The sequence below is a fragment of the Microchirus variegatus genome (assembly GCF_963457635.1).
Source record: "Microchirus variegatus genome assembly, chromosome: 11".
NCBI classification, from domain to species: domain Eukaryota; kingdom Metazoa; phylum Chordata; class Actinopteri; order Pleuronectiformes; family Soleidae; genus Microchirus; species Microchirus variegatus.
The window spans coordinates 225,464-240,083 of record NC_139812.1 but is presented as its reverse complement, the minus strand read 5'-3'; the positions used below and the strand labels follow the sequence as shown (position 1 = coordinate 240,083).

The 14,620-nt window shown below is 41.3% G+C and overlaps 1 protein-coding gene across 1 annotated transcript in view; it reads left to right on the top strand.

The window, feature by feature from the left end:
* Positions 1-4,183: 4,183 nt before the first annotated feature.
* LOC310934485 (heterogeneous nuclear ribonucleoprotein L-like) overlaps positions 4,184-14,620 on the top strand; it is a gene marked incomplete at both ends in the record, with an annotated part of 29,321 nt that continues 18,884 nt past the window's right edge. The window contains 4 exons of the mRNA XM_083898218.1: positions 4,184-4,432; positions 10,489-10,607; positions 13,013-13,122; positions 14,206-14,333. Of these exons, the coding sequence (XP_083754344.1) occupies positions 4,184-4,432; positions 10,489-10,607; positions 13,013-13,122; positions 14,206-14,333 (606 nt within the window). The remainder of the gene's footprint in view (positions 4,433-10,488; positions 10,608-13,012; positions 13,123-14,205; positions 14,334-14,620) is intronic.

The following is a 14,620-nucleotide window of genomic DNA, read 5'->3' as shown; positions in this document are numbered from 1 at the left end:
GGAAATGTGTGTAACCTGAAGAAACCTGTTGTAATGACACGCAGACACTAAGCAACAAATCCTAAAGCCCAATTTATACTTCTGCGTAAAGTGCTCTGTGTAGGTTACTCAGAGTCCTCTGCGTCGACGTAGAGCCTGTCGTAGAGCCTCTACGTCGTCTCTGACTGCACAAAATATTTTTCAAGTGTCCGTCACTCCGTCAAGGAACAACGGAGACGACAAGAGCTGCGATTGGTCCTCAGGACAGGCCGAGCTAACGCTGCTCTGTGCCGGCTCACAGTGAGCACCGAGCGTCCACAGAGGAGGAGCTGAACACCGCCGACAACGTTGCTGCCAAACTATAAATACGTCATATCTTAGACTCTAAAGGACCAATTTCTCTCCTCAAATTATCTTAAATCTTAATTATAATATATATATATATATATAAAATATTAGAATTTGACACAGAAAAAGTCACACAGAAAAGTGAGAAACGGCCACTGTTTAAACAACAACAGTCTTTCTCTCTCGGACGCCATTGCTCACTGTAGCCAGAAGCACAACAACTTTGCGCAGCGACCCCTACTGATCGGGGGGAGAAATTGCAGCGCGTATCCGTCCATGACGCAGAAGTATGAAGGCTCGAGGGTCTCCGTGGTTACGCAGTCGGAGAAGTATAATGTGGCCTTAACATGTACAAAGCATGTCCTCTTTGAACATGTTAAGAATGTTAAAGGTCACATAGAGTGGTCCTGTTGCACATATATGTTAGTTATGGAGGTCTACTTACATACATTAACTTGTTTTTATGGTCAAAATCCTCCTAGTTGATGTAAACGAGCTGATTGAAATCTCTCCTTTTCGAAGCGCTTGTCAGTCGCGCTGTTTCAGCCATAAATCTCGCCCGAGAAGACAGAGTGTGTTGTGATTGGCCAGCCAGCGTAGAGCCTTCCCACCTGTGTTGTGATTGGCCAGGTATCTGGAAGTGACGTAATCTATCACGTCAGCTCTCAGAAGCGCAGCTCCCCCCTCTGGAACGGTGGATGCATTGCTCCTCATTATCAAAACATTGTTTTAACAGTGTTTAAAAATAGCTTCTTCACGACTCCCCGCCTCAGTCCCTTTGACGACCTTTGACCCAGAGTCAGACCCAGAGTCAGAAGACACTGTCGCTCGTGAAACACCTCCACAACGGACGTTATTCTTCTTCTGTGGTTCAATGTACGCAACCGGATGTGCCCGGACTAGTGCCCGGAGCAGGATGATCGGTTGTTCAGGAGAACCGCTGCTTATGTAACTAGTTCGGGATTTTCAGTGATCTCGTTGAGCCCCGAGATTACAATAAAACACAACGTTCTCAGCAGTGACTGAACTGTTTGTTTCGAACCTTCAGGTCTTCATAAACAAGGTAATGACCCAGATACACACCAAAAAAAACAGCGATAATAGGAACTTCCGGTCTAGTTCCGCTTTAAGGGTGAGACAGCATCAGAAAAGTGATACTGTAATTCTTCCACAATGATTTCTCTTTTTTTCCCGTCAGGGCTGCTGCAGTGTGACTCATGTTTGAAACGTCACATGACAGTAAAGTTGATTTCCTGGTGTAAATAGAATATAGAACCTACTGAGTATCCTTGAGGTCAGCAAACGATTTCAGCCTTTTGAGTCCTCTATAGCAAACTTGTAAAAAAAGAGTCAGTCTTTAGAAATCCTTTACTTAACAACAATCTGTAAGAAAATAGGTTGTGTGAATAATGTATGAAATTCAGAACAGAATTCATTGTTAACTGTTTTCAGCCACATTCACACTTTAAAGTTGCTTTAGAACTTGAACTTAAACTCTCGCCCATGAGGACGATGCAGCTTTTCCATAAAATCAACAGAATCAACCCTAAAGTCTCAGAAAGGCTAAAATATCAACATTGAACTGCTGTTTCAAATGAAATCATATTAACTGGGATATTTGCACAAGAACAACAGTGTGACAGAGAGATAAATGTTGTTTATTTAGGAATGACTTGGAAAGGCTTTACATTGTTTTACAACCACGTAAATTAAGCAAGCAACATCAATAACACATCTATACAACCAGTTTAGATTGATAGAACTAACTGGTTGTATGTTGATAGAACCACTCAGCACCACAGGTATATGTATTTAAACATGACCTTAAATAAATATGTGCAGTAACTGCAGTTACACTATCTTCACATGACTTGATACATGATTCTTCTCCTGCTTTAAACAGAAGCTACTATAGTGCAGTGTGAAGGCTAACATGGATCGGCTTAATGTTGTAACTCCCAATTGAACCAAATCCCCAATCGTACTGAGTCTAGCAGACTATTAGGTGTGAATACAACCTTAGTTAGACTAACATACCTGGATAATGCCATTCATAGTCCGATTTCTACTGCATTTATACACGCTTAGTCAGACTGGAGGTGAACTTGCTGTTCTGCACATGCACCAGAGTTTCTTTCTTAGACCCAGAAGAAGAAGGAGAGGATACGTACGTATAAACTGCAGTACTGTTGCCGGGAATCGTACGGCAGCTGCATCTTTCTTCACAGCAAACACAAGAGCCGTGTTCCATCTAATGTGTTTGTACATCAGGTATGAACCATAGAGAAGCATCTCGCTGTTCACTGTTTGTTTTTCTGTCATGTAAAGGTCAACAGGAAACTGACTCAATACACACTATCTTATAGAGAGATACAGCGCCACCTACGGAGACAATAAATACATTTTCTCCTCTTGGACACTGCAAGTTGTCTGATGACCTGTGTTAGTTAGTTAGTTAGTCGGACTACGGCCTGAGCTTAAGTAAACTGTGCATGTAAACATAGTGAGTGTCTGCAGAAGTCTTCAGCGAGTCTGAGTAACTCTGTGTTAGTAAATCAAATATGAGAAACCATGTAGACGTTTTCCATTGATATCAGACGTTTTAATTGCTAACAATACCATAAAAATTCCCTGTTTTCACCTAAATAACCGACTAACACGAAGAAAAGCAGCTACCTTATATTTTAGCAGAAGTTAAAGGTACAATATGTAGTATTTATGGGTTTATATAACCCAAAATCCACTTTTTTATACATATTATGTGCTCCTGCATTGTCTAGTCGCTGTATAATAGTTTTTGTTTCATTTTCGTAGTGTTTCAAAAAGTCATGTAAAATAACATGGTCACGGGCCGTGGTTGCATAGCCACTGTTAGCAGAGAGACGCCATGTTTCTACAGGAGCCTGTAAGGACAAACGCGAGAGAACAAATCAAGCGTCTCTTTACTTGTAGCTGAAGTCCCGCCTCCACTCTCTGCACTTCGTCTGCTACAGCCGCGGTAGCTCCGCCCTCTCCCTCACCTCACGAACCTCATCTGCTGACACGGAGAAAGACGACAAGGACGACATTTGACCGGCTGAGGATACCGTATCGCTCAGGGAAGGGAGGGGGTGAGCAGAGGAGCAGTTCTTTGTTGTAAATGTCAGCCTCTCCTCTAGATGGCACTATAAACTACTTACTTCACCTTTAAGTCGTGCCTTCATGCACGGTCTCTTTCTGGTTTTCAATAAGTCATCAAAACTATTCCCAGTTAAGTATCTGCCATATATTTTAGCGGAAGTTGATGAATTTGACCTAATCCCAGTATGGTAGTGTATGGAGAACCCACTCGCACACTCCACACAGAAAGGCCCTACTCTGTCGATCCGGGATCCGAACCGGCAACCTTTTTACTATGAGGCAACAATGGCATTTGTATAAAAAAAATGTATTATTATTTTTTATGAGCCAGGCTGATAAAGCAGCAAGAAGCAAACTGTGTGTTTTCCTGATGCACTGCAATGAAGTGAAGCTCCTCCGCTTTCCTTCATGCAGCCCACCTCCTCTCTCCTCCCTCCTCCTCCTCTCTCCTCTCTCCACCTCCTCTCTCCTCCCTCCTCCCCCTCTCTGCGCACTCCTCTCCACAGTGCGTGCAAAAAGCTGCTGACGCATCCACGGCAGCCAATCACCTGCCGTGTCTCCAAGGTAAAGGAAGAGAGTGACCAATGAGAGCAGAGCAGGGGGGCGGGACCGATCCACTCACACCTCCACTCAGTGTAAATCAGTGAATCTGAAGCAGAGACACTGAGACACTGCGACACAAACACTGTGACATGAACGGATCCGTCTGAGACTCTTTACAACCGTGAACCGCAGCATGTCGACGCCAGAAGGAGGCGACAGTCCGCGGGATGAAGAGGAGTACGGGAGGGCGGCAAAGCGGCTGAAAACTGAGGAGCGGGAGGAGGGGGAAGAGGAGCTGGAGGAGCTGGAGGAGGGCGAGGAAGGCGAGGAGGGCGAGGATTCGGACTCCTGCTCTCTGCACGGTAACGGAGAGTCAGCGGCGGACAGTCGGGCCCGGTGGAGCAGCAGCAGCAGCAGCAGTCAGTATGGAGGAGCACGGAGGGTGAGGAACACTGTGATGTAATGATGATGATGATGATGATGATGAAGGACATGCATCACTGAGGCCGCTGTCACTCACTCACTGACCGACGCACGCGCGCACATGCACATGCACACGCGCACAAACCATTCTCTACCTGTCTGTATGACGGTAAACACGTTTATGTCCCCACAACGTGACAATTACACGATCACACACACACACACACGCGCGCGCGCAGGTTTGCACAGCTATTCTTATCAGGACCCTGCATTGACTTACATGTTGACAAAGCGTTATGTTCTCCATGATGACTACTGGTCCTGACAAGGTCAGTGTTTTTAACAGAACACACACACACACACACACACACACACACACACACACACACACACACACACACACACACACACACACACACCATGTCCTAAATAGGTAATAAATAAGTAAACACACACAATCACATAGTGTACACATCATATGCTGTATCCACAACACACAGAATGGTTTAAATATATATAATAACAGGATAATGTTCAGTCTCAATCATTAACAGTAAATATATAATAGTTAACAATAAATGAAAAATACATTATTTTTAATATTGTACAGAAGTCATTGAGTCATCACTCACCCATTTCTGCAGCAGTAGCCTCTATATACAGTACATACACTGTACACATACACTGTACACATACACTGTACTCTCTCTATATACTCAACTCAAATGTATTTATAGAGACACAAAAACAACCCAGTTTGACCAAAGTGAGTTGTTGTTGTTTTGATTAGATTCTAATGTAACTATTATATACATAGACATATTCTATCTCATTGATTTCCTGCTTATCCAAACAGGATCAGAGCTTATTAAATGGACATTTCTATTTGTCCATATGCAATTATTCTGAACTCAAGTGCATGAGAGCTAGTTTAAGTCGGGTTCACATGCACGATGAGCTAAAGAGAGCAGCTTATGAGGTGCATTCAAAGACGATGATAAAATGTAATCATGCTTGCTGCTGCTGCCATCTTGTGGTAATAGATGCACCACAAAAATCAGTCTTTAGAGTAGAAAGAATTCTCTTTTTCATTGATAAAACATTTGTTGCATATCTTTTTAGCATCAAGCAAATAATCATGGCCGTGACACGTGTTGTGCACCATAAACACTACTTGAGCTCCTGAACATTAGAATGTAATAAAACAGTGAAGCTCTATTTTGAAACAGTTTGCTATTTGAGTTGTTACTCGTCTAACTGTTCTGTAAAAGCTATTTGTTTAAAAAGTGAGTAAAGCTCAACATTACTTTAATACACACAATGCATTGGGAACACTGCACAAGAAAAAACTATAGAATGTGTTAATCATATACAGAAATTGAAGGAAAAGCAATATTAGGGTGTTCAATAAAGCAGCAGTGTCTGCATGTGTCTTTACAAACTCCAACATTAACTGTATAAACTGAAAAATGCTTGAATTTTGTTTCTGAACTAATATTTAGTTGTATATCCTGTATAACTGCTTCACACACAGCATTTCTCACTTTTGCCTCAGAAACTCCATAATGTTAATCTTGTTGTTCTGGAAACTAAGATTTTGTTCACTTAATGGTGTGTTTGGTTTAACACTCCTGTTGAAACAACAATTTCAAGGCCTCGTCCTCTTCGTCATAAGACAATATGACCTCTTCAAGTATTTTGATGTATTTAAACGGAGCCATGATTCCTGTTATGCATCACTAGACTCGACACCATAGTATGACAAACATCGTACTTAACTGTCTTCACAGTGTACTGTGTTTGGTGGTCGTCTGCGTCACCTACACCCAAATATAAGAAGCTTGTTGTCATCAGTCCACCAAATGTTGCACCATTTCTCTTTAGGACAGTCAACGTGTTCTTTGACAAACTGAAACCTCTTCAGCTTCTTGTCCGTAGCTTGGCTTCACATAGGCGTCTTCTAACTGTTACAGTTGTCACAGGTAAATTTAGACCTTAGACCTGGAGCTTTCTCAGACAATGATTTCTTTGATCCATTTCAATGGTCGTTTTCCATTTTCTTCTTAAGAATCATTAAAGGTCACATAGAGTGGTCCTGTTGCACATAAATGTTAGTTATGGAGGGATCTATACTTACATATATTAACTTGTTTTTATGGTCAAAAACCTCCTAGATGATGTAAACGAGCCGATAGAAATCCTCTTTTCTGACACTGTTTTTCTGCTGCGAGATTTCAGAGTGAACTTTCACCCGCAGAAGACAGAGTCTTGTGATTGGCCAGTACTATCCAGCACATCCGTTCTCAGAATCACAGCGCCCCCCTCTGGAACGGTGGATGCACTGCTCCTCATTATCAAAACATTGTTTTAACAGTGTTTAAAAATAGCTTCTTCACGACTCCCCGCCTCAGTCCCTTTGACGACCTTTGACCCGGAGTCAGACCCAGAGTCAGAAGACACTGTTGCTCGTGAAACACCTCCATAACGGACGTTATTCTTCTTCTGTGGTTCAATGTACGCAACCGGATGTGCCCGGACTAGTGCCCGGAGCAGGAGGATCTGCTGTTCAGGAGAACCGCTGTTTACGTAACTATTACGGGTTTTTTCAGTGATCTTGTTGAGCCCCGAGATTACAATAAAACACAGCGTTCTCAGCAATGGCTGAACTGTTTGTTTAGAACCTTCAGGGCTTCATAAACAAGGTAATGACGCAGATACACACTAAAAAACAGCGTTAATAGGAACTTCCGGTCTAGTTCTGCTTTAAAGCATTTGAGATGGTTTTAGCTGAGCAGCCTCAGAATAAATCACTTTCTGCTCTTCTTTATATGTTTTCTCCTTCTCCAATCAACTTTATAATCAAAGCACACTGTTCTCTCAACAATGTCTGGAACGACCTGTTTTACTCAGATTTTCAGAGAGAACATTTAAATAAGGGTCACCTGTTTGACACCTGTTTAACACATGAATGACCTCACTAATTGGACCCTGCACTGCTATTATTTTGAACACTAATGAATCAATAACACAGAATCAGCAGCATGCATGGAGTGACTGTTGGTTTTCTATGACTCGCCTTAGACCTACCAGTAAATTATTTGCCATGTAGAAATATATTATTTCCAATAAAAGTAATTGATGGTTGGTTAGTGATGTTGAACGACTATTATTTTGAACGTAACTGTAAAGAATATTTGGCTTATTTCTAGTGGGACTGTTGTGCAGCTGTAGAACAGAAGAGCCACAGAAGTTACATGCAGAGGAAAAGCATCATGATAGTAGCTACACTGTCGTCTGCCTGAGCATAGATATACGATAAAAACATGATAGAGCACCTTCCCCTCTGGCTAGCAGTTCCCCCCCCCCCAGTGGCCACTTGTGGTACTGCAGCAAGAAATATTCATGTGGCCCAAAAAGCTATTTCCCCACAGACCACAATAGTAAAAGCTATGCCTGTAAACCTCGGACACTTTGAGACATGGACATAGACATTTATAGATCTTTATATTCTATATTATTAATTCATGGAGTGTAATATTTGTAAAACCTTCATAAAGGACATATAAAGCCCAGAAAATGAGACACAGCCCGTGTGACGTCACGACTGTGTATGAGCACACAAACCACAGCCATGTTGTGTCTCATAAATGCTAAACATACGATATGCGAATATTATGAGAAATCCTGGACATGGATCACTGTGTCCAGGATTGGATCACTTGCATTGATGCCTGATAAATGTGATGATTGAAAGAATCTGGAGTTGTAATCCTACTTTAAACACGTTTTTCTTCTTAATAATTTGGTCCAGTGAGAGTCTGCAGGGTTTCTCGATTGGATTTATTTTTAACATTTTATAATCAATATATATAATGTTAATGTTATATATATGTGTATTTATAATAGACACTAATATATGTGTAATTATCTATTTTGAGGAAATCAGTGCAGCACACTGTTGTCCTACAGTCTGAAAGTTTGGTTATCAATGTGTTTGACAGAGACAGGAAGTATTTGTGTTCTTTGAAATAATAAAGAATAGAAAAGAAATAAGCGTCAGTGAATGTTAACTGTAGCAGTGGGAAACACGGGGAAGTGTCAAGTGTATTGGACGACATGAGCTGAGTCTTTTATGTCCTCACACCTCCCATTATAATCAAATGTCATTCGATCTCAAATGTCCTCTTAATGAGTCCTGGGTACATTCTCACTTGTACTTAAAGCTGCCCAATTGTGATGAGGTAACCTGAGATGGATGTTATTCAACAGTTCGTCTCGTACTCCTGGAAAAACACCAGTAGTGATTTACATGCACACAAAAACAACAACACAGAAGTAAATGAACTTGGTTCAATTTCGGGAAGAAAAATTCAAATGAGCTTGGTGATAACTGTACATGTGGGGATTGTGTTTGTGCCAAGAGGAAAGGAGTTGTAATGGGAGGGTTGTGGGTTCAAATCCCAGGGCGGGTCAATGGCTGGGGAGATGTTATATGGAGCAGGATAAAACAATTGAGTAAACTGCAACTGCATTGGTTAGATGTAATGGTTCATTCCAGAGCCCATCCAAACAAATGGGATGTGGGACTTATCCTACTTTAATTGTATGAGCTCATACTTCAAAACGTTCCAGCAATTGAAGTTGAATGTTAGAAAACATGGACGATCGCAGCGCTTTAGACTTATGTTTGAAGAGGCATTTTGACTGTCAGCTATTCACTCTCTACTTACATACACAAGCGAGCCGTATATGTAAAAGCGATACATATCGATATGTAACGTCATGAGTATATTTTTACCGTAGCTCTACATATCTTCATGCTAACAGATAACAACGACGACATTATTTCACGCCATAACAGGAAAAACAAGTTGCGATCAAATTGCTGTGTCTAAAACAACTCTACACGCAGAAAAGTAAAGTTTATAGGCTGTTCATGTGACTCCATGGGCGCCGCCATTATTCTATGACGTCATTTTGGTGAAGTTGGGGTAAGTTGATCAGCCCCGACTTCACGAGTAGGAGGTCCCACTTCGACAGGTATTCCATAGCACTTTTTCTAGTTGGAGGTCGGATAAGTCAAATGTCCAACTGGTTTGGATGAGCTCTGGAACACAGCATATGACCAGAGAGTTCTGATGGTCGTCAGGATAGAGAAACAACAACAGCATAAACAAATCAATGAAAACAAATGAAGGAAAATGAAAATTTGTAACTGCTTTTTTCCTCTTTGATAAATCACATCGATACTAATCTGTATCCAGAGAGTGCTAATTTCACTGGATTGAAATACTCAATTTACATCCAGGGATAATGGACATAATTTGGTAATTTATAGATGCCAATGATTATTAACACAGCTTATATTATTTCTTGAGTGAACAGCAGAGGGTCCACAGAGAACACTGTTTGTCCTATGGCCTGTTTTCCCTCTTCCACCTGCCTCTAAAAATAGACCTGAAGGGAAGTCAATGTGAAAGAGAGTAGGACAAAAGGAGGGATGATGGAAGAAGGGATGGATAATACAACAAGAATGCTAGAAAATATTAACACCCAATAGAGACAGTACCTCAGTGGATAAACATGATTAGAGTAAAAATGAGAATGTCTGGTATTCATCTCTTGTGAACAGCGAGTCTGCTGAGAACACACAGTCACTCAGTCCAACACCAATATCACAGAGTGGGAAGACTCATATGTATGTGTATCATTGACCTGCACTAGCCATAGCACCACAGAACTCGGCAACTAGAAGAACTGAATGAAATTTCTTGAAAACGTCTCCAGACGTCTCCATCACACCGGCTGAGTTGGAAAATAGGTCTAATGTCCAAAATTCCGAACTATCACTTTAAGGTTAGGATTAGTCATTTACTGGTTATGGTTAAGGTTAGTGATAACACTTTGTCTAGACTGTCAAAATGAATGGAAGTCGATAAATTGTCCAAAGAAGAATGCTGCACAAACGTGTGTAAAAACATGTCATTCTATATCTAACTATGGATTTTGTGTGTGTGATGTTTGAATGCTAGTGAAATGAACTGAGGTGTTAATGAATGTGTGTGTGTGTTACAGGATAATGGTGAGGACTGTCATCGCATCTCTCCCAGTCCTGTGGTCCACGTCAGGGGTCTGTGTGAGGCTGTGGTGGAGGCCGACCTGATCGATGCCCTGGAGAAGTTTGGACCCATATGGTGAGACAACAAACACCTTGTTGTTGTTGTTGTGTTAGCTAGAGCTGGGTATCAATCGAAAAACTGGCGAATCTGGTACCAATACTGATACGTTCACTTCCATACCAGTTTCTGAACAATACTTTTTTCTATACCAGTTTTATAATATCAGTTCTAAAAAAGAAAATTACTTTACACATTATGATACAAATCCATTCGAGTGTGTGTCTCACTCCAAAACACCAGCTGCTCATAGTTTTTGCAAATTTTGCCTTTGAGAATTTCTTAATTAAGCGCAATTTATACTTCTGCGTAAAGTGCTCTGCGTAGGTTACGCAGAGACTCTGCCTCGACACAGAACCTGTCGAAGAGCCTCTGCGTCGTCTCCGACTGCACAAAATATTTTTTAAGTGTCCGTCACTCTGTCAAGGGACAACGGAGACGGCAAGAGCTGTGATTGGTCCTCAGGACAGGCCGAGCTAAGCTGCTCTGTGCCGGCTCACAGTGAGCACCGAGCGTCCACAGAGGGCGGAGCTGATCACCGCAGAGAACATCGCTGCCAAACTATAAATACGTCATATCTTAACACACACAGCACATGTTTAGACTCTAAATGGACAATTTCTCGCCTCAAATTATCTTAAAACTGCGTTCAGTGACACAGAAAAGTGAGAAACGGCCACTGTTTCAACAACAACAGTCTTTCTCCCTCTTTCTCTCTCGGACACCATTGCTCACTGTAGCCTGAAGCACAACAACCTTGCGCAGCGACCCCTACTGATCGGGCGAGAAATTGCAGCGCGTATCCGTCACCACGACGCAGAAGTATGAAGGCTCGAGGCGTCTCCGTGGTGACGCAGTCGGATAACGCATACGCAGTATAATGTGGCCTTTACTTGTAAATCCTCAAGTCTATACTAAACTAAACTAGTGGCTGAACTAAATTCCATGACTTCATCATGAAGCTGCAATAGTCTTGTGTATATAGTTCAAATAAATCCTTGTTGAAAAGAAAGAGAAAACCAATGGATTCAGGGAAGTGAAACAGTGACAGTAACAGTGAAACTTTTACTTCGAAACAGGAACATGATGTGTTGTGTTTGAATATTATTCATATTATGCAGCAGAATTGAAACTGTCTATTTTGCTTGTGGTGAAAATAAATCAGATCTCCATTTTTAGGCAAACCAGATGCACCAGAGACGCAGGTATCATGTGAACTCTGAAACATGCAGATGCTTTGTACATGTATCCATCAATTCAGTGATATGATTGGCTCAGTGTGTTGCCATGTGGTCATTTACAGAATATGTAATTGGTCTACATTTTCCTGGACATCTGGTGCTGTAGGACTATGCGAGACACGAGTTAGCGTGCGTGCGTGTGTAAAAGGGTAAAGTACCAATATGAATAATTATTTTGTATTTAATAGTTTAAAAAAAAATCTAAAATCAGATCTGGTATTTGAAAAAATTGGGGATTTTATTATGAGGTCATATCTCCCAGTCCTTTCTGACACAAAATTACTTAAACTCTGGCCTTTTTTCCCTCCAGAAGTCTATTATGTATGTTAGTATTTTAACTCTGTGAAGACAAACATGTGAACATAAGTAAATCCCACATGAAGAGATTAAAGGTTGTGTTGTTTGAGCAGCTTTGGTGTTCAGATACTTACACATCCTGAATAATTGAAGGAAATATATTGTGATACTGCAGTTTCCACTCTAAATGAATCCTTCTCCATTATTAACACTGCCTGCATTCTGCAGTATTCATTAACCTCTCCCTCTCCTGACACACACGCACACACGCACGCACACACACACACACACACACACACACACACACACACACACACACACACACACACACACACACACACACACACACACACACACACACACACACACACACACACACACACACACACACACACACACACACACCGAGACTGTTTTGGCCAAATTCAGAATCTCTTAAAAAAGGGAACCAATGGCCAACCCCCGTCACACGAGAGACAGTGTTAACATGATGAATATCTAGCATCTAATCGTGTTCTTGTCAATAGTATCGAGCTGCAGAACGATCACTGAAGAGCAGATATATTCTTATATTCTTATTTGGCTGTTAATTCCAATTTATGTGACTGGTTTGGTGGAGCAATAGTTGTCAGACACCTTTAATAGATAGCAATGTTTGCCTGTTGGTCAACATTTCCTGACTCATATTCAATCTCATTTTAGATTGAGTTGCAGTCTGGCGTTAGCTAGCTGAGTATACTATAATTTCTACATTTAATTTAAATGTACCTGTTTGTATGATTCAAAATGATAACACAAGACCGATGAGTGAATGAGCTGCTAAACTGTATAATAGACATGTTTTTCTCCTGTTTTTGTAATGGTGTTGTGTTTGTGTGTCCTCAGTTATGTGATGATGATGCCGTTCAAGCGTCAGGCCTTGGTGGAGTTCTCTGCGGTGGAGAGCGCTGACCGATGTGTGTCCTGTGGAGCCAAAGAGCCTGTTTACATCGCAGGTTTGATTCTTACTTCCCTTTTGTAGACACTGCTCTCACACATACTCTGATCATAAGTATGATGCCCTTAAAGTCATTGTTCTCCAGTGTGTTTTTGTACCCACACAAAATCAGCAATGACATCCAGGCCAGAACCCTGCAGCCTGCTCACTCTCCTGCATCAAAATCTGTGATTTTTTTTATTGTTGCTCGCAGTGGTTCAAGAAATATTTTTGTTTCCTCCCTCAGCGAGTTCAAATGTGTTGTTTTGTGACTTGTGGGTTTGAAATCTTATGTTTGTCTCAGTGACACACATTTACCAAACGTACTTAAATGAGACCACTGTAGATCAGCAAATACTGTATCTCTGTGAGCTTAAAATAAAATAGTAGAATGTTTTCCATGGACTTTGGTGTGGGAGAGTAAATGGTTTGTAAACTCCAGTTTACTGTTATAAAGGCTGTTTAACCATTCGATTAGAATACCCTAGATTACCGTAAAACATTTTTCCATTATACAAGTCTAGCACTACTTGGCTCTGCTGTACTGTACTGGTTTCTGTCACACTGGTATGTCATTTTCTATCACTTCATAGTTCCTCCTGAGTGATTCTTCTTACTAAATGAGATCCACGCATGTTTGGGTCTTTTTAAGTATTTTTAACTGATCTACAATTCAACAGTGTTTGTTCCAGTGACAATTTTGTCGACATCATACTTTACTTTAGTGTAGGTTCAGCTCGCCAGAGCAGGTAGTAAAAAAAGCACCAGGTTGCAGATACTACTTTAGAAAAAAAACAAGTTGAGCGAAGTCAGGCCGAGCCGAGCCAAGCCGTGCTAGAACTGTAGAATGGAAAAGCGCCATAGAAGGTCTGCTAGTCTGCTTCTTCTACGTTCAATATGTACCAAAAAGAGCAAGAAGCCCTGACTTATAAAGGTAATGACACTCTGTCTATCACTGAAGAAATTGAATACAACCCTTACCAAACATACATGTTTACATACAAGTGCTAACCAATACAGTAACCAGGTATTGTTTTCTTCTGTGATAATGTATACAATAATAATACAGACTTCACAAGTCTTCATATGTGTCAATCATCAGGCCAACAGGCATACTTTAATTATTCCACATCCAAGAGAATCACCAGACCAACCAATGCTGACAACCCCAACAGTGGCAACAAGGTCCTGCTGCTCTCCATCCAGAATCCTCTCTACCCTATAACCACGGTAACTGTGCATGCACGCACACACACACACACACACACACACACACACACACACACACACACTTTTTCTACTCTCAAGGTTTATTATCCACCATATCTGCCATGTTGGTTTTGAGGGTAAACCCGTGGTGCAGCACTATGTCTATCCAACACCACCACTTTCCCTCCGCTATGCTCAAACTCTGCCTTTCTCCCTCTCATTCAAACACTCCTCTTAGTTTGGCGCAAGGTGTTAAGTTTGTGCTGCAAAATCAACCAATCAGAGAATAGTGGATAAAAGGTGCATTC